Source organism: Oryza glaberrima, chromosome 4 (assembly GCF_000147395.1).
Source record: "Oryza glaberrima chromosome 4, OglaRS2, whole genome shotgun sequence".
NCBI classification, from domain to species: Eukaryota; Viridiplantae; Streptophyta; class Magnoliopsida; order Poales; family Poaceae; genus Oryza; species Oryza glaberrima.
The window spans coordinates 24250647-24274991 of NC_068329.1; the positions used below are offsets into that span (position 1 = coordinate 24250647).

The 24345-nt window shown below is 46.5% G+C and overlaps 5 protein-coding genes across 5 annotated transcripts; 2 read left to right on the forward strand and 3 right to left on the reverse strand.

Moving 5' to 3' along the window:
* The first annotated feature begins 753 nt into the window (after window positions 1-753).
* Window positions 754-3959, forward strand: LOC127772197 (uncharacterized). The gene is made up of 2 exons (XM_052298202.1): window positions 754-1986; window positions 3540-3959. The coding sequence occupies exon 1, from the start codon at window positions 936-938 to the stop codon at window positions 1965-1967; it is 1032 nt and encodes a 343-aa protein (XP_052154162.1). The 5' UTR covers window positions 754-935; the 3' UTR covers window positions 1968-1986; window positions 3540-3959.
* A 1450-nt stretch (window positions 3960-5409) lies between these two features.
* Window positions 5410-8139, forward strand: LOC127771882 (carotenoid cleavage dioxygenase 7, chloroplastic). The gene is made up of 7 exons (XM_052297829.1): window positions 5410-5892; window positions 5979-6337; window positions 6433-6561; window positions 6651-6782; window positions 6895-7167; window positions 7270-7670; window positions 7794-8139. The coding sequence occupies exons 1-7, from the start codon at window positions 5513-5515 to the stop codon at window positions 7935-7937; spliced, it is 1818 nt and encodes a 605-aa protein (XP_052153789.1). The 5' UTR covers window positions 5410-5512; the 3' UTR covers window positions 7938-8139.
* A 78-nt stretch (window positions 8140-8217) lies between these two features.
* On the reverse strand, window positions 8218-10367 carry LOC127771883 (uncharacterized). The gene is made up of 4 exons (XM_052297830.1): window positions 9763-10367; window positions 8941-9268; window positions 8709-8802; window positions 8218-8600 (listed from the first exon to the last, which is right to left on the reverse strand). The coding sequence occupies exons 1-4, from the start codon at window positions 10224-10226 to the stop codon at window positions 8368-8370; spliced, it is 1119 nt and encodes a 372-aa protein (XP_052153790.1). The 5' UTR covers window positions 10227-10367; the 3' UTR covers window positions 8218-8367.
* Window positions 10368-13308: 2941 nt separating this feature from the next.
* Window positions 13309-14646, reverse strand: LOC127771974 (probable aquaporin TIP5-1). The gene is made up of 3 exons (XM_052297936.1): window positions 14454-14646; window positions 14092-14342; window positions 13309-14023 (listed from the first exon to the last, which is right to left on the reverse strand). Exons 1-3 carry the CDS (start codon window positions 14575-14577, stop codon window positions 13589-13591), a joined length of 810 nt encoding a protein of 269 aa, XP_052153896.1. The 5' UTR covers window positions 14578-14646; the 3' UTR covers window positions 13309-13588.
* Window positions 14647-16048: 1402 nt separating this feature from the next.
* Window positions 16049-17256, reverse strand: LOC127771371 (aquaporin TIP2-3). Its single transcript, XM_052297271.1, has 3 exons — window positions 17078-17256; window positions 16723-16973; window positions 16049-16641 (listed from the first exon to the last, which is right to left on the reverse strand). The coding sequence occupies exons 1-3, from the start codon at window positions 17202-17204 to the stop codon at window positions 16273-16275; spliced, it is 747 nt and encodes a 248-aa protein (XP_052153231.1). The 5' UTR covers window positions 17205-17256; the 3' UTR covers window positions 16049-16272.
* Window positions 17257-24345: the final 7089 nt, after the last annotated feature.

Here is a 24345-nt window from a genome sequence, read left to right on the forward strand (position 1 = left end):
AGCATAATATTTAACATGTGTATTCAACAGATGAAATTTTGAATCTGTTAGATAAAAGGAAAATGCATCCATCTTTAGTTAAAATGAATACGTTCCAATGGTTTGCAATGCCAAGAGGAGTAAAAAGAAATAAATACTATAATTATTCATTTCTACTCCTACGTCTTATACGGAGATAGTCTAGTTTATTATGAACAGATGACCAAAATGAGAAAGTTACATAAGTCTTTTAAAGTCCACTTCCCAATAATTTTTCCTTATGTAACTTACTCATTATAGCTTCGGTCATTTACTCCTTATTAAAAAAACATGGAGCTACTTGGTTCCTTATTATGATGAATTTAAAGCATCTACGATGGCTATTGTTATCGATGATTGATGAATAATGTTACTCGAGTGAGAGATGCTAGATGGCTGACGGAAACCACTATGCTCTAGGCAAGATTAAGGATTTGTTCGTCTAACCCTCATCTAAAGGGATTGAGATATGAAGTTATTCCCCTCAAATTCTCCTATAATCCTTTTCTTGTGAGGATTAATCGAACAATTTATGCGGAAATTGGTTTCGAGCTCAAACATGTTTTCATTGAAGTATTTTTGTTATCTTTTCGGTATAACTCTATTATATTTTTCTTCTTGTGTTGTGTCAAAAACATTTCTGCTTGTGTAGTGGTTCTTGTGGATAGATCATGTATGATCTTTCTCCGGTTTTGTGTTTCTTTTGTTTCGGAGAGCTGATCTGGATAGTTCACTCTTTCGTTTGAATCAAGTAGTCCAGTATGAGATGTGTGACAATCGTCAGACTTTGAATCCGGAGACAGTGTCAGACAAAAAAATCGTGTTCACTGGCCAGCCTCTTCTACCCTTCTTCTGATCCTCTCCCGTATAGCCATTTCGTCGAACACCTTCCCGAGCCGACTGCCGCCGCCGCCGCCATGCTCCTCGCGAAGCCCCACCTCTCCTCCTCCTCTTTCCTCCCATCCACGCGGGTGTCTAGCCCCGCTCCGGGTCCCAACCACGCAAAGCCCATCGCCGCCTCTCCCGCCCCTCGACGCTGCCTCCGTCTCGCCGTCACATCCGCCGCGGCGCCGGCTGCTTCGTCGGCGGAGGCGGCGGCGGCGCTGAGCCGCGTGGATGTGCTCTCAGAGGCGCTCCCCTTCATCCAGCGCTTCAAGGGGAAGACCGTGGTGGTGAAGTACGGCGGCGCGGCGATGAAGTCGCCGGAGCTCCAGGCTTCGGTGATCCGCGACCTGGTCCTCCTCTCGTGCGTCGGCCTCCATCCCGTGCTCGTCCACGGCGGCGGCCCCGAGATCAACTCCTGGCTGCTCCGCGTCGGCGTCGAGCCGCAGTTCCGGAACGGCCTCCGCGTCACTGACGCGCTCACCATGGAGGTCGTCGAGATGGTGCTCGTCGGCAAGGTCAACAAGCACCTCGTCTCCCTCATCAACCTCGCGGGCGGAACCGCCGTAGGTCTCTGTGGCAAGGACGCTCGCCTCCTCACCGCGCGCCCCTCCCCGAACGCAGCGGCCCTCGGCTTCGTCGGCGAGGTCTCGCGCGTGGACGCCACCGTCCTCCACCCAATCATCGCCTCCGGTCACATCCCGGTCATCGCCACTGTGGCCGCCGACGAGACCGGGCAGGCCTACAACATCAACGCTGACACGGCGGCCGGCGAGATCGCCGCCGCGGTCGGCGCGGAGAAGCTGTTGCTGCTCACAGATGTGTCTGGAATTCTGGCCGACCGTAATGACCCCGGGAGTCTGGTGAAAGAGATCGACATTGCTGGGGTGCGGCAGATGGTGGCCGACGGGCAGGTAGCTGGTGGGATGATACCGAAGGTGGAATGCTGCGTGCGTGCCCTCGCACAGGGCGTGCACACTGCAAGCATCATCGATGGGCGTGTCCCGCACTCGTTGCTGCTCGAGATTCTCACAGATGAGGGCACTGGCACTATGATCACTGGCTGAGGTGATTCATCCCGTCGTGGTATTCTCCGGTGCCTCTCTTCTAATACTGTAATGTAATTTGCATTTGATATGCCTCATGATTGCAATAAGAATTGTATTCCTCACACCTGTAGCTGGTTGAGATAGGTTCTGCCATCCGTTTGTTCTGTGACTTTGTTCGCAATGGTGACATTTTGTAGTTTGTGCTATTAATCGAATCAATTCAGGTTAAACTGTACTCAAGTAAAGTTGTTCTTTTACTGTTGTTTGGGAATAACATGGGCATGATTCACCAGCTTCAAACCTGAGTGCTGAAAGAGTATGGGTGTAGTAGTGTTAGGTTCATAAATATGGAATGTGTGAGCTGTGAGCTTGTGACTGAGATAACCAATTCAACTTTAGCTAACACTGTCTTTTGACCCACTGATCGTAGAAGGTTTATATTAATCAGGAATACCAACTTCAACAAATTATGTACCTTATCCAGTTGTTTGCTATTAGCCAATGAGAGTATTTTCCTCCATGCCTCTACTGCCCTTTATCATCTTATCCCATTGTTGAGATATCTGCTACATCTATCATGGAATTTTTGTGAGTCATACAGCACTTCTGATCTTAGTCAAGAAAGCTCCAATGATGAAAGAAGCAAATGAAAATTCTTTAGTTTTGTTCAGCCTCACCATGTTTGTATTTAAAATGCACCTAGTATGCAGTGCACTATCTTAAAAAAATAACAGATTCAAACATTCACTTTCATTTGACACTATGCCAGTACTTCCTCTGTCTCACAAAAAACAAACTAGTATAGGATGTGACACATCCTACCTGTTCCTATTTGTAGTACTAGAATGTGTCACATCCCATACTAGTTTTTTTTATGGGGTGGAGGGAGTATAACTTCCCTGTCCCGTCGCTTCGTCGTTAGATTTGAATGTCAGCAGCTCGTTAACGGTATGACAATCGATTGACATTTATATTTTCACTTATTGTTCTATTTATTGTATTTTGCATTATTTTTTATTATTCATGACTTCTATGAAATCAACCTGCATATGTATATCTATTGTAGCTTACATATATTTTTTAAGTATTGAATATTGACATCAAGGTCTTAGTTTCCTCTTTTTGTCTTGATCTGTTTTAATCATATCATAAATGCAAAGGTACCAGCATGGTGTGGTCAAGAGTATTATAGTTTGCAAACAAGCTGTCTATTTCTTCTGGCCAACATAGCACACTGGCTATTTATATACAATACAATTTGCTTTGGTATTGCTTGGAGTTCGGATCATTGTTCAATCCCAGTGTCCAGTCGGTTACTTGGTAGTGTTACCTTTTGATGGTACACATAAAACTTTGTCCAAAACATGCATCGCAATGGACAAAATAGATTCTGAGTTACTGTGGCATTCCGCCTATGGTTATTTATGTCTGAACTTGGAATAATATATCACATTCACTGTTCCAAATACTTTACATGTTCATACGTCTAAAAATTTTCGTATCTTGATTGGAATCATGGATGCTGCATCCATACTGCTTGAACATCTTTATGTGAAGTTCCAGGTTCACACTCAACTTATTTTGTTCCAGGTTTTTATCATTCTTTTTGGAGTTGGCCCGGTGTGATATGATAGATTGAACTGTGAACCACAAGTGAATGGAGAAAATGACTTGATTTGGCACCTCTATACCAAGGTTCTAGCTGTGACTCATGAGGTTTGGAGAAACTGATGGCATGGAGGGCTGGACTGGTAGAGCTCTGGGTCCTTGCAGACATCATTCCTCTGTTCTTTCCACCACCATGGCATGGTCAGAGCAAATTCCACTTGCATCTAATGGAACGGTGCCTTCTTTTCCGTATTTAAGTACTGTATTAGTGGAAACTTTCAGTCTTTCATTGTGCCATTCGTCATTTCTGATCTGTTGTGTGAGAGAAATTTTGAGAAAAGGGAGGAAAAGCTCTACCCCTTCACTTGGCGTTACAGAATCTATTCCTCATTATGTTGTCTATTTACTTTTTGTGCGATACTGATACGGTAAGCATATCGTAGTGCTGTTTAGTGTCTGTTGAGCACTTCAGCCCCTTAGAACTGTTGTGCTTAGCACTACAATGCTTGCGGCTATATAATAATAAGACATACCTTCAGATTTAAGGGGCCATTTCTGTTTAGCTTGATTTTTTTTCCCCAACATGTTGTTCTGTTCATTCCTTTCGGTCAGTGTTTGTGGTAGCCATTTGTCGTTGCAATCAGTGTTTGTAGTAACCATTCCATTAGCGAAACACTTTGCTGTCCCTTAGGTGCTACAGTGTCGAGACTTGCCAGTGTTCAGCATGTATCACGTTTTTAGGACTTTCAGAGTTCATTTAGAAATCATACTACAAAACGAAAGGACGTCCTATCTGCTGCGGATGAGTTGATTCCGTTGTCGAATTTGTCTGAATCATTGGCTAGGGATGGGCTAATATTGTCTGAATCATTCGACAACAGCCGATGGCTCTTGGGGACTGGATTGTGACTTGGGAGAAGTTTCAAACTTTCCATCCTTTTCCAAGATTATTATAGCTACAGGTTCTCAGATAAAAAAAAAAGGATTACTGTTACTGCAACTAGCCTTGTATTGTTCTAACAGGCCCGTTTATATATCTTTTAAATTACGTAGAGACACTGCCTCACTTATTATTATTATTATTATTATTATTATTATTATTATTATTATTATTATTATTATTATTATTATTATTATTGTTTGTCACTGTTCGATATAAACAGTGTAGACGCATTACCGATTATTCCAATACTGCAAACAGTCCTTGGATTCCATTCCTTAAATGCCAACGATTCCTGGTCCAAAACCCTCCAAAACGAAACCGAAAGAAATTCAGATTTAAGCAGGTCATCTCCACTGCACATACTACTCAAAGAGATGCTTAATTATCAAAAGAGAGTAACCATTTCCTTCTTGTTAAATAGATTAATCTGATATTTTAGAACAACTTTCATATTGAAAATTTTCGCACAAAACACACCGTTTAGCAGTTTGAAAAGTGTGCCATCAAAATCCAAAACTTCATCCAATCTTTCAAGAGGAAACGAACGGGGCCTATAACTGCATATTCTCCGGGGAAAAATATTGAACTGGAATTAGCCATTGTTCAAACAGGCCCATTTATACATCTCTTTCAAATTACGTGGGCACACTGTCTCACTTTGTTTTGTCATTGTTCGATATAAACAGTGACGTATTAACGATTATTCCAACACTGCACACGATCCTTGGATTCCACTCCTAAAATGCCAATGATTCCATTTCCAAAACCATCCAAAACGAAACCAAAAGAAACACACACAACCAAATCTGTACCACTAGGCAGGTCATCTCCACTGCACATACTACTCAAATAAATGCTTAATTATCAAAAGAGAGGACCATTTTTTTTCTTGTTAAACACCAATAGTACTAGTAGGTTTATATTTGTAGAGTACTAGGTAACTCCCTTCAACTATATACTTGATTTAAAGCACGAGAAACGAGCCAACGACCGAAGGAGGCCAAGTCCAAAGATGGCAACACAAGCGATTGCACCGATGCACGCCGCCGTCGTGCACCGCCACCACGTTCTACCACCCCGCCGCTGCGTGCGCCGCCGTGGCGTCTTCGTCCGCGCCTCGGCCGCCGCCGCCGAGACGGACACGCTGTCCGCGGCCTTCTGGGACTACAACCTCCTCTTCCGGTCGCAGCGCGACGAGTGCCTCGACTCCATCCCGCTCCGCGTCACCGAGGGCGCGATCCCGCCGGACTTCCCGGCCGGCACCTACTACCTCGCCGGGCCGGGCATCTTCTCCGACGACCACGGCTCCACCGTCCACCCCCTCGACGGCCACGGCTACCTCCGCTCCTTCCGCTTCCGGCCCGGCGACCGCACCATCCACTACTCCGCGCGGTAAGTCGCGCCGCGCGCATGCAGCAGCAGCAGGTTTGTCAGTGAGAGCGACAGACTGACAGTGCACGCGTGAGTGACGCATGCAGGTTCGTGGAGACGGCGGCGAAGAGGGAGGAGAGCCGGGACGGCGCGTCGTGGCGGTTCACGCACCGGGGGCCCTTCTCCGTGCTGCAGGGCGGGAAGAAGGTGGGCAATGTGAAGGTGATGAAGAACGTGGCCAACACCAGCGTGCTGCGGTGGGGCGGCCGGCTGCTCTGCCTCTGGGAGGGCGGCCAGCCGTACGAGGTTGACCCCCGGACGCTCGAGACCGTCGGCCCGTTCGACCTGCTCGGCCTCGCCGCCGCCGACGACAACAAGGCGACGAACGCGTCTGCAGCACGACGGCCGTGGCTGCAGGAGGCCGGCCTCGACGCCGCCGCGCGCCTGCTGCGCCCTGTTCTTAGCGGTGCGTGACACTGTACCGGAGCAGCGGCCTCCACTTCGATCGATTCGGACCGAACTGATATGACGCTGGTGCGCGCGTGCGTGCGTGCGGTGCAGGGGTGTTCGACATGCCGGGCAAGAGGCTGCTGGCGCACTACAAGATCGACCCGCGGCGGGGGCGTCTGCTGATGGTCGCCTGCAACGCGGAGGACATGCTCCTCCCGCGATCCCACTTCACTTTCTACGGTCAGCTCGCCATCGCCTCGACCAACCACGCATTTTCCATTCGCTCCTCCAAAAAAAAAAATTCACATTGAACGGCGTTTCCATGGCAGAGTTCGACGCCCACTTCGACCTCGTCCAGAAGCGTGAGTTCGTCGTGCCGGACCACCTCATGATCCACGACTGGGCCTTCACCGACACCCACTACATCCTCCTCGGCAACAGGATCAAGGTCGACATCCCCGGTAAGGAAGAGAAAACAAAAGAAAACTTGTCCATGGAATGATGGAATCGTGCGCGCACTGGCGTCTGATGCTGACGTTTGGTATGCTTGGTTGGTGCCGTGTTCGGGCGTAGGATCGCTGCTGGCATTGACGGGCACTCACCCGATGATCGCGGCGCTGGCCGTGGACCCGAGCAGGCAGTCGACGCCGGTGTACCTGCTTCCGCGCTCCCCGGAGACCGAGGCGGGCGGCCGCGACTGGAGCGTGCCGATCGAGGCGCCGTCGCAGATGTGGTCCGTGCACGTCGGCAACGCGTTCGAGGAGGCGAACCGCCGGGGCGGCCTCGACGTCCGGCTGCACATGTCAAGCTGCTCCTACCAGTGGTTCCATTTCCACAGGATGTTTGGTAAATTTCAACGCCACAAAAAAAAACAGTAATCCATATTTGCTCGTTCTTGCATTTGCACATTGCTGGAACACAACGATCATCGAGTGATCTGCATCACAGGTTACAATTGGCACCACAAGAAGCTGGACCCGTCGTTCATGAACGCGGCGAAGGGGAAGGAGTGGCTGCCTCGCCTCGTTCAGGTGGCCATCGAGCTCGACAGGACGGGAGAGTGCCGGAGGTGCTCAGTCAGGAGGCTGTCCGATCAGCACGCCAGGCCGGCGGACTTCCCGGCGATAAACCCAAGCTACGCCAACCAGAGGAACCGGTTCGTCTACGCCGGCGCCGCGTCCGGCTCCCGCAGATTCCTCCCGTACTTCCCGTTCGACAGCGTGGTGAAGGTCGACGTCTCCGATGGATCGGCGCGGTGGTGGTCTACCGACGGGCGCAAGTTCGTCGGCGAGCCGGTCTTCGTCCCGACCGGCGGCGGGGAGGATGGTGGCTATGTTCTTCTTGTAGAGGTAAGACGGAGTGCCCGTTCCATCAACATGAAGTACGAGTGTTTTGTTTTTCCTTAAATTTAGTACAAATGTTTACTACTGAATTAACATCAAGACATGTGATGTCTCTTTGCTTCTTGACAGTATGCAGTCTCCAAGCACAGATGCCATCTAGTGGTGCTGGATGCAAAGAAGATAGGGACAGAGAATGCACTTGTGGCAAAACTAGAGGTGCCAAAGAACCTCACTTTTCCAATGGGATTCCATGGTTTCTGGGGAGATGAATGAGCATAGAGCAAGCATCAGATCCAGTCTAACTCTGGAGAGAAATTGTCTTGAAAAGGCAAGAATTTTGCCTCGTGTATTGATAAAAGAGAGTTTTGTGATAATCTGTACATGGTGGAGAGGAATTATCAGGGGAACCAAATAACTACTGTACATCCAGTCTCGGAATGAAAATTCGTCTCACCAATTCATTAAAATCCTGAAATACTAATGTTTTAAGGCAATAATTCATAGTATTCCCATAGGGTAAACATATAAGACCTCCACTGAGAATCTTGATGTCTTGGCAATTTTAAAATGAAAGTTCTTGAACTGACAACTAAGAATGATACCATCCATGATCTTAACCCATTCGACAAGAATTTAAAAGACTAGAACATATCCTGTACACAGCTAACAGACCACCAAATGTGAAGTCGACGAATTTTTGGCATCACTTAATGCGAGCCACAGTCACCACAATGAAGACGAACACTGCGAGCATGAAGGACATTCTCACTGTATCGTCATACAAATCATAGTCCTCACTCTGAGCTTGAAAGAGCATGTTCACAAGCTTAAGTATGCTCTCAAGGAATTCCTTGATCTTTGCTTGGGTGGTTTCCATGACCCACTTCATCACTCCAGGAGAAGCAGAAGAACTTCCATTGGGATCAGCCTCCTTAGCTGAACGAAAGTACCAACCAGATTAATATCGCTTATCCAGGCCCAAATTGATCTTTTATTTTATTATTAAAAGATGTACTTAAAATGCTAAAGCTAAAAGCCACATACCATCCTGAAAGGACTTCCTGAATTCTTGCACCACCTCATTTTTCATCACGGCATCCCATACAGACTTATCAGTTGACAAGGCCATAACCATTTTCTGCATGTTGGGAGATGAATGTTAGGCAAAGACCGAAAGAATAATAGGTCATCTCTGGAAAATAATATTTGGTGCTACCAAACAAACAAGTTCATCATTGCTATACATAAATAGGAACTGAATCAAACCCACATTCACCTGGACAGAAGAATCTACTTGCAATAGGTGGAATGCATCCAGCACATTCCGATGTTCCCTTGTCAAAAGAGCAGTTGAGTTAAGGACAAGCATAGCAGGTTCAATACATTCCTCTGATGCAGTGTCTGGTGTAGAGTGTTCTAAGCTGGCTAATTGGTCAATCTTAACATCAGATGGAGTAGAATCCTCAATCTTAATATCAGATGGTGTAGAACCTTCAGCAAAATAATTAACAAACATTCCAGATGGAGGAAGTCCTGAGATGGGGGACAATGCAAGTGCTTGGGCAGGTGCATCAGAATCCAATCCAGGATGGTTTTCAAATACCCTGCATGCAACAGAAAACAGTGTGTGTTTTTTTTATATAAAATATGTAAAACCAGATTGCATAAAATTAATCAACTGAAGAGCTGATAAGGTCTATCAATAACAGAGGGGATAACAAAGCAATGACGAGTATGTGTATGCAGTTGGAGAAGTACTACAAAAATTGCTTCTTTTAGCAGGATAAGTTGAAAATTGGAGATCCAACGCATTGTACGGCATTCCACATCTAGACGGCGCATACACAACGATTTCAGGAACATACAAACATAGCTTGACCGTGGCAATAGGCATAATAACTTCCACGCAACAAATTTGTAATTAAAGGACGATTATCACCGATAACAAAACATGGAAAACCTCCCCCCCCCCCCCCCCCTTTTTATATTATTATAGAAGAAAATCAATTAGCAAGTAATTAAACAAGGCAGTTCCGATCTTTTCTAGATAATCAAAGATCAAAACTTGTAAACCTAAGAGCATCAAGTAGAATCTTACTCTTGGATGCTAGCAACGGCGGCGCGGACTTCCTGGTCGGTGGGCGGGGCCCCGAACGCCTCCGCGTGCTCATCCGCCGCCTCCTGGACAGCGTCGAACGCCCCAGAATCCGCCCCGACGGCGTCATCGCCCTGGGCGACGACCACCTCCCAGTCCTCATCGCCATCAAGGCGGAGCGCGCGGGTCTCCCAGCACCCGACGGAGGCGATGGAGCAGGCCGGGGGAGGCGAGGCGGCGCGCAGGGCGCGGGCCCCGGCTCGCGTGGCAGGGCGGCTCCCGCTGGAGATGGAGACGGCGGGAGACAGGGCGGCGCCACCGCGGAGCGAGGAGGAGCCGGCGAGGCGGACGAGGTGCTTGCCGCCGGCCGGGTTGCTCATGGCGGCGGCGCCCTGGTGGAGCCTCGCGGACGTCTCGCCCCCTCTCCAAGAGCTCTCCCTCCTCCTGTACACCACGTGGACAACCATGGCAGGGGCCTCGCCGTCGCCGGCTCGCAGCTGATGCTCCTCTGCCTCCCCCGCCGCGGTTTGTTCCTCTTCGCCTTCCGGCGAGGCGGCGTACGAAGTGGGAGAACCGGCAGATTAGTTTGGGTTCCGAAACCAAATCAGTATTCGGTTTATTATTAAGATGGGTGGGGTGGTTTGTTAACTGATGATATATTTCCGCAGGGGAAGTGTTTGAAAGTACAACTAGTAAGTTATTATCTCTATCTCTTTCTAAATGTAACTTGTAGCATATAGATAAATAAAAGAATTAATTTTTATAGGGTGTAGCTATATTTACAGCGCCATATTTTTCATCAAAAAATAGTCGGCATGTATTTACATTGTAAGTCCCTAAATTACATATGTAATTTTAGTGTATTTACAATGTAAGTCTCAAAATTACATATGTAAGTACTAAAATTACATATGTAAATTCGAAAATTACATACTAATTATTGCATATGTAAGTGGGGTGTAAATGAGGTGTAACTACTGTGTAAGTGGCTAAAAAAATCAACTGTAGCATATGGCGCCATATTTCTAGCAACTCCGTTTTTATATCTATCTTTGTGAATGTTTAACTATTAAATGAAATAATGGACTTTTCATATCTACTTTGTTAATTGTACATACGCTAGTTTTTATTTTTTTAGCAACATATGTAGTGACATACTAATTTTTAATATATCACATTGTGTTTATTTTTTTAGCAATATATGTAGTGACATACTAATTTTTAATTGTAAATGTGCTTTTAATATATCACATTTGTTGATTTTTTGTGTAATATTTGAAGTTCTACATTTGACACATGTACTTGTATTTAGGCTAATTATTCTTTAAATGGTGACAACGTACTCGTAGACAAGGGGGTGCCCGCGATGTCTATGTCAATATCAAGATTTACTAGCCAAATATTTATGAGTTGCTTTTATGGTAAGGTGTGCGTGTGAATGTTCACGAGGGTGAATATGCGCGCATTATAAGTGTCTGTGTTTATATTATATTTTTTAAAAAATATTATTTAAATATTAGTTCTTATTTATTTTATCATTAAATATACTTAACATTGACTTATATTTTTTATATTAGCACCAAATTTTTAATGACACCAATGAGCAAATGAAAAATCAACGGTATCATATATGAGAGTATATGAATAATTTTATGGCTTGCCTCTCCACATAATATATTATCAGTAATTTTTTATCTTAATGTATTGTAGAAAAAAGTTTATATATTTCTGCAAGAATTCAACTAGAGAAACTTCCGCCCATCATAATTGCCAAAATATTTTAAAATATAAAAAACGAATCTAAAGCTTTTTAAAAATGAAGGGATGTCCTCTTTATTTTTCCTTCTCTCACAAGGCATCGTGCAATACAGTTCGTTGTTTAGATGTCTATTCGGTCTTATTTACTACTAGTAGCGAGTATCTACGTCATTTTCGCTTTTAGATTAGAGAATGAAGCTTATCCACGTTGCGTTTAGCATTAGGTTCTGCAACAACGCATTTACAATGCGTCTATGCGCTCGTATATATTAGTCTCGATGCTTTCTCACTGACACGTGGACACAAAGAATATAGGGACGAATATATCATCCCCGACGTACCTGTCTAACTGATCGTAAGAAATTAACTCATTTTTGATAAATAAAAACAACTGCGTGCCGCCCAAGGCTTTGGTGTTGCTTACTCTAATACTTCTACTTTATTCGATTTAGGAGTAGAAAATTTTATCCTTTGGTTTGACACGGTTGGCATGACTGTAATGTATGCCGCATTTGCTACACAGCATATTGCTGCGACTTCAGGATGTCGAGATGGAACATCATATGTTAAAGGGGATTTGGTCGTATACATCTCTGTAGTCCCTAAAAAAAAATTGAACATCTCTGTTACAGAAAACGGGTTGGGTTCCACGATCACTGCGGGCGGGGTGCGTACGCGATTTTGTGGTATACCATCACATCATTGCAAGAAGCAGTATGGATAAATAGTTTTGCTCTGCTCCACTAGGATTAACGAGCCTCCACTCTTGATCATCGTATTGATTTTGCGTGTAACCAGCAGCGTCCGCCATGAGCAGTGCTTCGCCCTAGATCGTCCAAGCTGTATGCTACTACCTGTTGGTGCTCCCAGCGTAACGAGAGCTCGGAGTTGACGAATTCAGAGACCAAAAAAAGAGACGTGGGGATCACAGTATATCAGACGGCCTCACGTCGCTTTCCAGATGGCCGGGTCTCCGAACCGTAACGCGAGAGGAGACATGGTGCGCAGCGCCAGATGAGAGAGACGGCGAAGCAAACCAACCCAAAGGATGAGATTTATGTTGAGCACGAGACCATCAAGCAACAAGCATACGCCGATACGCGGATTGTGCGGCGAGATCTCCTAACCAATATGCGCATCGATTCGACGGGAGCTCACTTGGGTTTTCGTTTTGTTCTCCCCGCGACGTTTAGTTACTTTTTCACCGTTTAGTGTCGTGGATTACGTGGTGAGAAATACCAGCGCGTTTAAAAACGTGTGCGTCGATATTAAAGATTACATGCGAAGTTTATGAAAACACTTGTTTTTCTTTTTCTTTTTTCCCTTTTATTATGGGCTTCCATCAGCAGCGTATCGCAAGTTGCAATTTGCAACCGGATACTTATCCATGACGCTCGGGCTGGTGAAGACCGCGGTTTTTGCGCTGCTTGTGCTTATTGTTACAGAAAAAAAAAATCCAACATTGATTAGATTATCAAATGGTTCGTGAGACACACAGTAGCTACGAGAAAACAGAAGAACGGTAAGACGTCGTTTCTCCAAACAATTTGACGATTTGATAATATGTTTCAATTATGCGTAGCATTCTCCCTTGATCAAATTCCGGTGTTGCTCTGCTGCCAGTTTTTTTTTTCGCCGGTCTGCTGCTAAATTTTGCAGTTCTACAGTATGCACTTCTCCGGTTCTGCACTAGTACTATCAGGTACTAGTACTATCTACAAGGCCATTGTTGACTTCTGGACCGTCTATATGATTAGCAGGAGCCCATTTGACACAAAAGTATTCGGCCGATTTTGTTGGGCCCTTCTATATTTTAGATCAAAGGAAGCCCATTAACAAAAGTGCTACCCAAACCATCCATTAGTCCATCACAATTCACAAGGATCAAACTGCCTACTATACTAGATTACATTGCTTTCTTTCCTTCAAACATCCACAAATCCACAACCTAATAAAGACACAGATCTTACACACATACTACATGTAACTACACGAAACCAAATGCAACAAAGATTCTAACACGACAAACAAAGATTTTTCGTCAGGGTGACAGATTGCCAGAATGATTTCATCACACGACCACCGTTTGCACGCTCCCATGGCGCGCCGACTCGTTCGTCGCCGGCGCCGGCGCCGGCTCCGGCACGGTCGGGAAGACCAGGGCTTGATGCACCAGCGCCGCCACCGCCGCGCCGACCATCGGGCCGGCCCAGTACACGGCCTGGTTGCTGTAGTGCCCGCTGACAACCGCCGGTCCGAACGAGCGCGCCGGGTTCATCGACGCGCCCGTGAGCGACCCCGCCGCCAGCACGCACGCGCCCGTCACGGCCCCGACCACCAGCGCGCCCAGCGCCGTCGCCGCGGGCCCCTTCCTGCCGCCGAAGCCTCCACCCCGCGGGTCGCCGGCGACGTGAACCGTGTACACCACCATGAACGTGAGCACCCCCTCCAGGATCCCCGCCCCGAACCCGGTCATCTCCACCGCGATCCTCGTCGTCGGCACGGCCTGTGTGTGCAAACGCGCGTTAGTCTGTGACGCAAAGTTAAGGACATTTCGATCGGAAGTGATCTTGCCTGGCCGGCGGAGATGTAGTGGAGGACGAGGCAGGCGAACGTGGAGCCGAGCATCTGAGACGCCCAGTAGAAGATGGCGCTCGGGACGGTGATGTGGCCGCCGATGGCGTAGGCGAACGTCACGGCGGGGTTGACGTGGCCGCCGGAGACGTCGGCGGCGATGAACACCGCGGCGAAGAGCCCGAACGCCTGCGCAACGGCGGTCGCCATCAGGGACGAGGCATCGGATGTTTCATCCGGCGTGAGCATCCCTGGCAACAGCGCGCGGCAAGTTCACAGAGCGAAATCACGTATGAGACCAACAAAGCAGAGCAATTCGCACGACATGCGGAACGTAGGTTGCAGTGAAACGCATGACTTACGGGCGGAGATGGTGGAGCCGACGGCGATGAACACAAAGAGGAAGGTGGAGAAGAACTCGGCGAAGTACGCCCGGAGCGCCGGCGGCGAGAAGCAGCGCTTCATGTTGGCACAGATGTTCGCCATTGCAAGTTTACCCTGTGTGTGTGTGTGTGACACTGTGTTTACAGAGCAGTGAAGAACACGATTACACGAATTCGCACAGTTCTTCACTACTCGGGGTGTCACAGACTTTATATAGAAGGGCCATGGGTCGCGACCGTAGGGTGAAACGTTGCTATACTTCGCAGCGGTTGCCGCCGCGCCCGCTCCCAAACTGAACCGTCTCCACGCGGGCACGCCCGTTGCGCGCGTTCGCACACCGCATGTTAGAGAACGTGTACGTGCAAACTTCACAACTTACAATGAACCGTGCATATATGGTACAGATCAATCGAGCAGTTTTGCTACAGAGTCTTCTGTACGATCGAATTACAAGAACTAAGCCAACCAGGGGGGTGAATGGTTGGTATACCTAAAAACCAAAAACTTTTAGTGGAAATAAAAGTTACCCTCGAAATCGACGGAGATCGGTCTGACCGAGATTGATCTGTCAGTCTGACTGAGTGGATGCCGCCAGTCTGACCGATGTAGAACGATCGGTCAAACCGCCGAAGTCGCCTGCCGCTCGCTGTCGCCGCCGCCGGTCTGACCGCCGCAATGCCGTCGGTCTGACCACCGGTGAGTTGCTGGTTAGACCGCCGAAACCCGGTGAAACACAAATCGAAAAACTTTTAAAGTAGATGACAACTTTATTGCTTCTCTCTGTGTTTACAAAGTGCACCAACAGCACTCCTTACAAAAATTTCGACCAAACTCGAAACCCTAACTAAACTAGCAACTCAATTGCTCTCAAAAGCAATACAAAAGCGATACCGGGAAGCCTCACGCTCCCCCTCTATTTATACATGAGGTAGGCAGCCTAAAGCCACGAACCAAACTCATACTAAGAGTCCTAAACACCTTAGGAAACTCTCTAGTACAAGACACAAACTTTACATAACCAATTGTACCAAATTTGGACTCCTTCCAAATTCGACTCCGCATCCCATACGCACACAATACCTCCATCGTATGCCATATGGAATCTTCACCAACCACGTGCATCAACTCTAGCCAACCACGTGCATCAACTCTAGCCTTAGTATCCCGCATGATATTAGACCACCATGGACATCGTCTTACCACCAAGCCGACTCCCGGTCCATCACCGCAAATACTCTCCCGAGGCATCGAGTCACCTACACATGAAACAAATAAAGAAACTATATTCCGAGACCAAGCTATCACTAACTTGACTCATTGTTAGCAAACAACAGTATCACATACGTATAGTATCCATCTAGAAGCCATAATCATGAAACAATCACGGATATCCAAAGAAACAACCCGAAACCGAAACCGACACAGCGTCGGCCGGTCAGACCGCGGGCCGGCCGGTCTGACCGCTCGATCACCGCTGGTCTGACCGGCATACACAGCCTGGTCAGACCGGTCACATAAAATAACAGTGAATCCGATCATCACCTGAAAATTGATTATCTCCAAAACCACTTCGACGATAATCTCCAAATATCAAAACCAATAATCACAGATGCCAATTGTTCATCACAGAATAAGAATTAAAACACACATTGATCTTACATCTTCTTCACGAGAATTTGTGTTCAAAACCAAAAACGAAAAAGGAAGGAAACGGGAAGACCATATACAAAAGGAAGCGAGACGTGACATGGATGGAAATTGGAATCAACAGCAGCGACGGTTCGGATTCGATGATCTTCATGGGTATTCCTGCTGGCCGACCGGCTGGTAGGAGGCGATGAACACGTCGTCGTAGACGAGCCCGGCCAGGCCGCCACCGATCAGTGGGCCGACCCAGTACACCCAGTTGCCGGCGAAGTTGCCGGTCGCGACGGTCGGGCCGAAGGAGCGGGCAGGGTTCATGGAGCCGCCGCTGAAGGGCCCCGCCGCCAGGATGTTGGCGCCGACGATGAAGCTGATGGCCATGGGCGCGACGGTGCCGAGGGAACCCTTCTTCGGGTCGGCCGCCGTGGCGTACACCGTGTACACCAGCGTGAACGTGATCACGATCTCCATCACCACGCCCTCGATCTCGCTGATTCCGGCGATGGCGTGCGTCGGGATAGCCTGCGAATTAGCAAGCCCGATTCACTTAGCTCAAGTGCGAAGTACAAAGCACAGCAACGTGGCAGCATGATGGAAACCAACCTGTCCGTGGGTGGAGAACTGCAGGAGCAGGCACGCGACGGACGCGCCGAGCAGCTGAGCGACCCAGTAGAAGATGCCGGTGAGGATGGTGATGTGGCCACCGACGGCGAGGCCGAAGGTGACGGCGGGGTTCAAGTGGCCGCCGGAGATGTTGGCGGCCATGGAAACTCCGACGAACAGCGCGAAGGCATGGGCTATGGCGATCGCCACCAGACCAGCTGGGTCTAGCGCGCCGCCCTTTGTCAGTTGCCCTGCACAACGAAGATTTAGATGAGCAACATAGAATGATCACTGTGCTAAGTGGTACAAGCAGAGTTGGGATGGAAGTTTTTTGAAACATAAATAAGGAGCTCACCGTAGGCAATGGCGGAGCCGACGCCGGCGAACACAAAGAGGAGTGTGGCAATGAACTCCGCGACATAGGCCTTGATGGACGAGGCACTGAAAGAGTCGCCGCAGCTTCCAAATGCAAGCTTCACCATCTTTCTTTATGCGAGTAGAAGAGCTTTTAGGCTAGGACTTCAGAGGAGATGGTTGATCACACTGATGCAGGTAAAGCCCTTCTTCAGGCCCCCTTTTATACACACAACAGGTGACTGTAATGACTTGATGGACAGTCCTAAATGTTCACTACAATATTATGGGCGGCGTGAAATGATAACCACAAGATTGATAATCTAAAAACTAATCGTGTTTTGTGGTTTATATTGGCCGACCAACCACTCTGTTCTGCTGAACGCCTGAACTTTGTGTTTATTGTGATTGTTTAGACATGAACCACGTTAGGATACACCACAAGACAATTAGAAAGAAGCTATCGGGTCATGTATTATCTTATCTATTGGCTAATAAACATTATGGAGCATTGTAATGACTAAACTGTTGTTGGGTCATGTTCTTGATGTATTATCTAATATCTTATCTTCTTCTCTTCCTTGACTCCTAAATGTAGGAGAAATCAAATTTCTGAATATTACTTGAACAACAGTTTTTCTTGGCTGTAAAGGAACTTCTGCAATCTTGTATTGGAAGTGATATACTTTGTTGATCTTTACTTAGGTATTGCATTATGAATAGTAGTAGAAGTTTTCCCTGCAATGAAAGTTACAAAAGACAACCACTGAAGAGTATGTGAACAAGAGACCGCGGTTTCTTGGTTTCTTGTGGAAGGGGGATGAGGATGCACCGGGTGGATGCAACCTAGTTGCTTGGGATAAGCTCTGTCTGCCGATCGAAAATGGCGGTTTGGGCATCATCAATCTTGGTAGAATGGGCATTGCCCTTCGGACGTGGTGGCTTTGGCTGCGGCGTGCCTAGCCGGAGCGCCACTGGGTGTCCTTCACATCGCCGCAAGATAGGAAAGCCGAACATTGTCTAGCGGCCGGATGCAGGATTGTGCTGGGTGACGGGAAGAGTTCCTTCTTCTGGACAGATGACTGGCTCCCAGATGGGGGGTCGATCCTGAATCGAGCCCCAATCCTGTGTTCCTTTGTTAAAAACAGAGGCAGAACGGTTCATTCGGCGCTGCAGGATGATGCCTGGACCGGCGACATCAGGGGAGGTCTTTCACTGTAAGCGATGTTTGAATACCTCCAAATCTGGGACCTTGTTGCCACCGTTTCCTTGAACCCTACTCAGCCTGATTTGTTTTCTTGGAAGCCTGCCACAGATGGTGGTTTCTCAGTAAAATCAGCCTATTCACTCCTCTGCACTGGAAAGACACGCTCGGCGGTTGGGAAGCTGATTTGGAAGTCTCGCGCGCCGACCCGTTGCAAGTTCTTCATGTTCCTTGCCATACGTGGAGCATGCCTGACGGCGGACAACCTCCAGCGGCGAGGATGGCACTTGGCTCCATACTGTCACCTTTGCGGGAAGGATGCTGAATCATGTGCCCATATGTTCCACGCTTGCGAGTACACGAGGGCAGTTTGGACGAGAATCAGGAGTCGCCTGGGACTCTCCTGTGTTTCCCCCACGGACGACATGTTGGATTGGTGGTGTGAAGCACGCAAATCAGTTCACAAGAGATCGGAGGACCTTTGATGTTGGGGTTATCTTGGTAACATGGATAGTCTGGAAGGAAAGGAATGCACGTGTGTTTGATGGATGAGCTACTTCAGCGGTTCACCTTTGTGCCACAATTGTCGACGAATGGGAAACATGGAAGGCTGCTGGGCTACTGAGCGCAATCGCTGGCGGTTAATTTGCTGAGGTTTTAGCAGCTGTGCTTGTTTGTTGTCTTTATTGTTGTGAAGTTTTTTCTGTAACCTAAGCCTTTTCTGGTTCAGGGGCTGCTGTAAAACTCTCTCCTTCTTAATGCAAAACTTGGCCGGTTATCTTTGCCAGCCTGGCGAAAATTAATTAGCCCAAACCTGAATTCTGTTGTTACCAATCATTCATAATTTATGACCGAAGGTTCAGTTCAAAGAGTGGTCGGAAAAGGGATTGTGACAGGAATCCAATGGACACTCTGGAGTAGGTAAGGCTAGCAATTAAATCAATTGAGTTCGTGGCTGGTCCAGCAATTGAAATAACAGGTTTCAACAATATGATAATGCTAGAATGAGTGGTAATGACTTGTCACATCCTGATTTTCGTCTTAGGATTTATAAATTATTTAATAAATTATTATTAGAATTTATATTAAATGTTCATTAATTTACAAGTGAAGTTAAATGTGGGAAATAAAATTTCCTAAATATAAAGCATGGATGGATTTAATTTTTATTAAATTCTTCATGGTTAATTATACTCTCTGGAATTTTCTCGGATTTTTCGGAGCTCAATTCCTAATTTTAATCCTACAAAGAACATTTCAGTAATTATCCGCATATTAAATTAATCATTAAATGGTCTGATTATAATTTTGTTAAGTACTTTGAGTGTCCAAGTATTTTCAGGATTTTTCTTGAAATTATTTGAGCATTAGAAGTATTTTTAACAATTCAAAGATCATTTAAGTGATTAATTTAATTGGAAAAGTAATTAAAATTCACCTTTTCCTTTTCGGGCCGAATTAGAAAAAGTCCTCTCACTCTCGGCCCAGTCTCCTCTCAGCCTGCAGTCCTTTCCCTCTCTTTCCTGAAGTCTGCTTTTTGTCCCTCCTTAATCAGTCCTTGGAAGTAGAAGCCCAGCCAAAAGTCTAATTTGCCTCCCCGTGTACTGTTCATCTTCCAGCTCCAGCCGCCGGCTGTAGCCGAGCCGAGCCGCCTTGCCGCGCCGCTTTGCCGCGCCGTTTCCTCCCCAATCTCTCCCCTTTTCTTCCGATTGTTTGAGGGGTTTTGATCCTCTCATCCTCCTCTATCTTTACCTCCAAAAATTGGAGCAAATTGTTGAGTATTTTATCCGAATCGAACTCGTTTTCGAGTTTATCTCCAAAACCGAGTTTTTGATTTCCCGGAGCGATTTCTTGCGGGAGGAGTCCGATCTCTTCGATTCAAGGCTATAAATAGGAGTCCGATCTCTTTGATTTCCCTCTCTTCGTATCGCCACCGCCACGTGCTCCACCCCGCCATCGTTGCCGGCCGAGCTCCATCCGCGTCGCGCCGCCGCCTCTGTCGTCGCCGCCGGTCGCCGTCACCACCGTTAGGTACGCGGGAGGGTGGAGAAGCCCGGCCGCCTGACCCCCGAAGCCGCCGACCACCGGAGCGCCATCGCCACCGTCAACCCGAGTCGAGCCGCCGTTGAACCTCGCCGCCGGCCGTCGTTCGTTGTCGTCCGTCGTTGTTCTTTGTACCGGTGAGTTCGCGTCGTCGTCCTCTTCGCGTAGGTGCCTTCCAAATCCGCAGCCGGCCGCCCTAGCTCCGGCGAGGTCACCACCCGTGCCGTGGCTGCCGTCGATGACGTCATCATGACGTCATCATCTCCTCTTTTTCAGTTTTTTTAATAGATTAAATCTTCGGAAATTCATAACTAAATCATCGTAACTCGGATTCGAGTGGTTCAAGTTGCTAAATTCATCTAAAATCGAGATCTACATGTTAAAAATATCCACATGTACTGTTTATGCTTGTTTTTATACTGTTTTGTTGATTTTGTTCTTTCGCTTTAGTTTCCGACGTTCCGGAGGAGAGCGTTTTCATTGAGGAAGGTTCAGAAGTGTTTGCGGAAGCTTAAGGCAAGTCACACAGATCCCAAACAATCCTTTGAGCATGTTGAACCTGTTTAAAGCTATTGTTTGATTTCAACTTATGCATTATTTTCGAATGTCATCGGGTGGTGAGCCTTTCCCGATTAATTAATGGCCGAAGATGACTTTATTTTCCTATGGGTTATAATTTGATTAGCTAGGACCTTATATATTGGTTTGGTTCAGCTAAATGCTATATATATATATAATTGCTTAGCCATGCTTAGAAACATTATCACATAATTGGGATAACTAATGTTACACTATCACTTATGGTTATATATTTAATGGTAGCTCACGATGGTTAATTGTGTTATGATAATTAATTGATAACTAAAACTTGACAATGGTGGGTTGTGAGCACATGGTTTTGAAGGTCGTGCTTATGGCAATTAAGAACCGGTTCACGAGCTACTGTTGTGAGATATTAACCGTGCCAACCACAAGCCAGCGTGGGCAACGGCTTTACCTTTTGTATAGCATGATTTATTATGGGGTGCCAGACTGAGAAGCGGCGAGAAGTCCGTGGGGGTCGCTGGGGAGTCCATGCCTTGTTTTATAAGGGGGTGATTATGATCCAGGAATGGTGCACTGTGGTGAGTTGTGTTGTGCAGGGGGTATTGTCACAGCCTCTATTTGGATACTTTCCAGTATCGCGACGCATGGTAGACATGATGTTGAGGCTGTGTCTTCTGGGTACAGTGGTACATCTCTGGCCAGAGTAAAACTATTCGAATAGCCGTGCCCGCGGTTATGGGCGAGTTGAGCAATGTTTTTCGTGATTAGTCTCACACCTCTCACAAATAATTATTGATGCAATAACTGGTAATAATTTATTTAGCTCCTGGTTTGGAGTTAGATCTGTATAGCCGGGTATGGTTGTTCAGGATGGTTGGGCCTGTGCAGCATTGGGGTGCTGTTCAGTGTTGATTAAAATTGATGATTAATTACTCTACTGTTTTACTTTTCTTAAATGTTTGCTAAATGTTGCTTTTGCAAATGAGCCTATATTATGCCATCCTTTGGTATCTTTGGGCACTTGCATATTTGCTGTGTGGCTTGTTGAGTATGTCATATGCCCATTCTTGCAATAATCAATCAACCTCAGTTGAAAAAAAAGGATCCAGAAGGAGAAGACGTTTGGCTTATACCCCAGTTGAGTTGCCTGTGGGAGTGGAGCTGAAGCCATCGCTAGACCGTTATTCCGCAGCTGTTGTTTTTCTTTTCTTTTGTAAGTATGTAACGTTATTATTATGATGGATTTGTATATTAAATTGTCAGTTTGTGTACCTCGGCTGATTCCTGGACGAGGATTTTATGCGCAAATTAGTTCGGAAATTATTAGTGAATTTCCGGGCGTGACATGACTTCATGGCACGAAGGAGATGATTAGACGACCAAACCAGGCAAACTTCTTTATGTTATCCTCTGTAGTTGCTCAGCTCATTATTTGTGCAGTCAGCATTTGTGCAGAGTTTCTTGGAATTCACTTTTTCATACAAAACAGAACGGTGGATAGCTCATCTGGTACTGGTAGGGAGCTACCAGGAGCAAGCCCTGGCCTGGGTTCGAGTCGCTATCTTACCATTTTCTTCTCTCTCAAAGCTAAAAAAAAGAGTAGTATTTGATACCAAGTCTCTCCTTATTATCACAATTTTTTCATACAAAACTTGTTCTTCGGGCATATGAAACAAAAAATTTATGGACCACAGATAATCAGGAATTCATACGAGTTTCCTCTGAAATGGGAATGGGGTTTCTGGTAGTTCATACCAAATTACTAATCAATGTCATTAGCACTTCTGGCGGTGGTCATACGAGCTCAAGCCAATAATGGCACATATTAGGTCCTTGCAAGAAAGAGAAAGAGTAGATACTTTGTCATGCCCCTATTCATTATGCAAACTTCATTTGGTGTTTAGGCTTAAACAATGCCTTAATGGTTCTTTAGCTTATCTCATTAGGCATATTATTGAGAATACCCAGCATTTCAGAGACTGGTGGATGTTTTCTTTGTTCATTTCCTGACCTATTTCTGTAGATACAATCAAGCCCTCTGATATTCTAATGCAAGCTGCACTGAGCCATACAACCTTGTGCTCACATAATCTCTATAACTTTTTGGAAATGGCTAGATATCTCCAACATTACAGAAGGAGATAGGAACCTAAACAGGTCATAACATTTCACCTGGTTTGGTGTTTCATCGGTAAACCAGTTCCATGACATTGGGAATGTCATTTTGTCCCTTAAGGGGATGTGCACTCATCCTTTTTATGTGGGCAGTGTATCAGGTGAAAACCAGGCATCCTGTGCAAACTTGGAAACTCTCGATCAAGACCACAGGATGCTCATCCGATGGCTAGGGATAGAGGTGGGCCAATTTTGCACTTAACCGCCCACAATTAGCCATAGTAATCTCATTTTTTTGCAAATCACCCTCCGCCAATCCCATTGTCGCTTCGTGTGGCCGCTGCGGGCGTCGTTTCGTCTGGTCGCCACCCTCCGCCCGCGAGTCACCGCTCCCTCCTCCGCGATTCGCCGCCGCCGCAACAACCCCGGCCCCAGCCCTGCTACTGCATAGTCATTTTCTGGCATTTGGGAGCTGTTGCTGTAGATTGAAGATGTTGACAGAAATCTGTTGCTGCTGTCCTAGCAAGTTATCTGTGTTATTATCTGTCCTAGCAAGAGATACAAAATTCTGTGAATTGTGTCATCTGTGTTGTTACCTGTGAGTAGCTCTGTGAATATGAATGTTGTTATCTGTGAACTTCTTGTGAATGGGCATGGTCTGAATTCAGTAATATTTTCAAGTGTTCAAATTACAGGCACAGTGAAGATTGTCCTTTGAAAGACAAACTTTTTCAATTTGCCTTCTTGGGTCAAACTTTTTCAACATCGAAGTGAACTGAAAATCCAAAAGCTGAATGATTAACTCAAAATTCAGCACAATTGATCTGAAAATTAGCAGCAATAAGCTGAATGATGCCACTAGTAAAAAAAGTGTTTATAATAGTACTTTGCTCAATTGAACTTAAAAGGTTACAGGAACTTGAAATATCAGCCAACAACATTGTTTGGGCAATTGCGTGCATCATGATCCACTGCTTGCTTACATTTTGACACTTCTGTTTACTTGTACCCTTACTTCCACTTCCAGCCTTCTTCTCCTTGCTCTTCCTAATGTTCAAATGTTCTTTGCAACTTACTATTATACTCAGAGAAGATTTTGGCTGTGGTGTGCTTGGATGTTCAAGGTGGACTCCAACTCCGGCGTCGATGGTGATGACGGCATGATCCATGGCGGTAGCCTCAACAGAGGCAGAATCAACAGTGACTACAGGTTCACCATCCACTGCATGCAGGCACGTTAGCAAGGATCAAAATAATTTCTATCAAAGTCAAGATGAAAGTCTTATAGGAGAAACGACTAACGACGGCATGAAGGGCTGCCACTGCCAATGCCGAAGTGGGCGTTCGTGCGTGCGTAGAAA

Excerpts from the sequence above, each read along its gene's own strand:
- LOC127772197 (XM_052298202.1), top strand. The coding sequence starts at position 936 with ATGCTCCTCGCGAAGCCCCACCTCTCCTCCTCCTCTTTCCTCCCATCC.
- LOC127771882 (XM_052297829.1), top strand. The coding sequence starts at position 5,513 with ATGGCAACACAAGCGATTGCACCGATGCACGCCGCCGTCGTGCACCGC. Across the intron at positions 6,338-6,432 it reads GCTGCGCCCTGTTCTTAGCG|GGGTGTTCGACATGCCGGGC; the intron begins GTGCGTGACACT and ends CGTGCGGTGCAG. Across the intron at positions 6,562-6,650 it reads ATCCCACTTCACTTTCTACG|AGTTCGACGCCCACTTCGAC; the intron begins GTCAGCTCGCCA and ends TTTCCATGGCAG.
- LOC127771883 (XM_052297830.1), bottom strand. The coding sequence starts at position 10,226 with ATGGTTGTCCACGTGGTGTACAGGAGGAGGGAGAGCTCTTGGAGAGGG. Across the intron at positions 9,269-9,762 it reads GCCGTTGCTAGCATCCAAGA|GGTATTTGAAAACCATCCTG; the intron begins GTAAGATTCTAC and ends TGTTGCATGCAG. Across the intron at positions 8,803-8,940 it reads AAGTAGATTCTTCTGTCCAG|AAAATGGTTATGGCCTTGTC; the intron begins GTGAATGTGGGT and ends CCCAACATGCAG.
- LOC127771974 (XM_052297936.1), bottom strand. The coding sequence starts at position 14,577 with ATGGCGAACATCTGTGCCAACATGAAGCGCTGCTTCTCGCCGCCGGCG. Across the intron at positions 14,343-14,453 it reads CGGCTCCACCATCTCCGCCC|GGATGCTCACGCCGGATGAA; the intron begins GTAAGTCATGCG and ends CGCTGTTGCCAG. Across the intron at positions 14,024-14,091 it reads ACTACATCTCCGCCGGCCAG|GCCGTGCCGACGACGAGGAT; the intron begins GCAAGATCACTT and ends TTGCACACACAG.
- LOC127771371 (XM_052297271.1), bottom strand. The coding sequence starts at position 17,204 with ATGGTGAAGCTTGCATTTGGAAGCTGCGGCGACTCTTTCAGTGCCTCG. Across the intron at positions 16,974-17,077 it reads CGGCTCCGCCATTGCCTACG|GGCAACTGACAAAGGGCGGC; the intron begins GTGAGCTCCTTA and ends TTCGTTGTGCAG. Across the intron at positions 16,642-16,722 it reads AGTTCTCCACCCACGGACAG|GCTATCCCGACGCACGCCAT; the intron begins GTTGGTTTCCAT and ends GCTAATTCGCAG.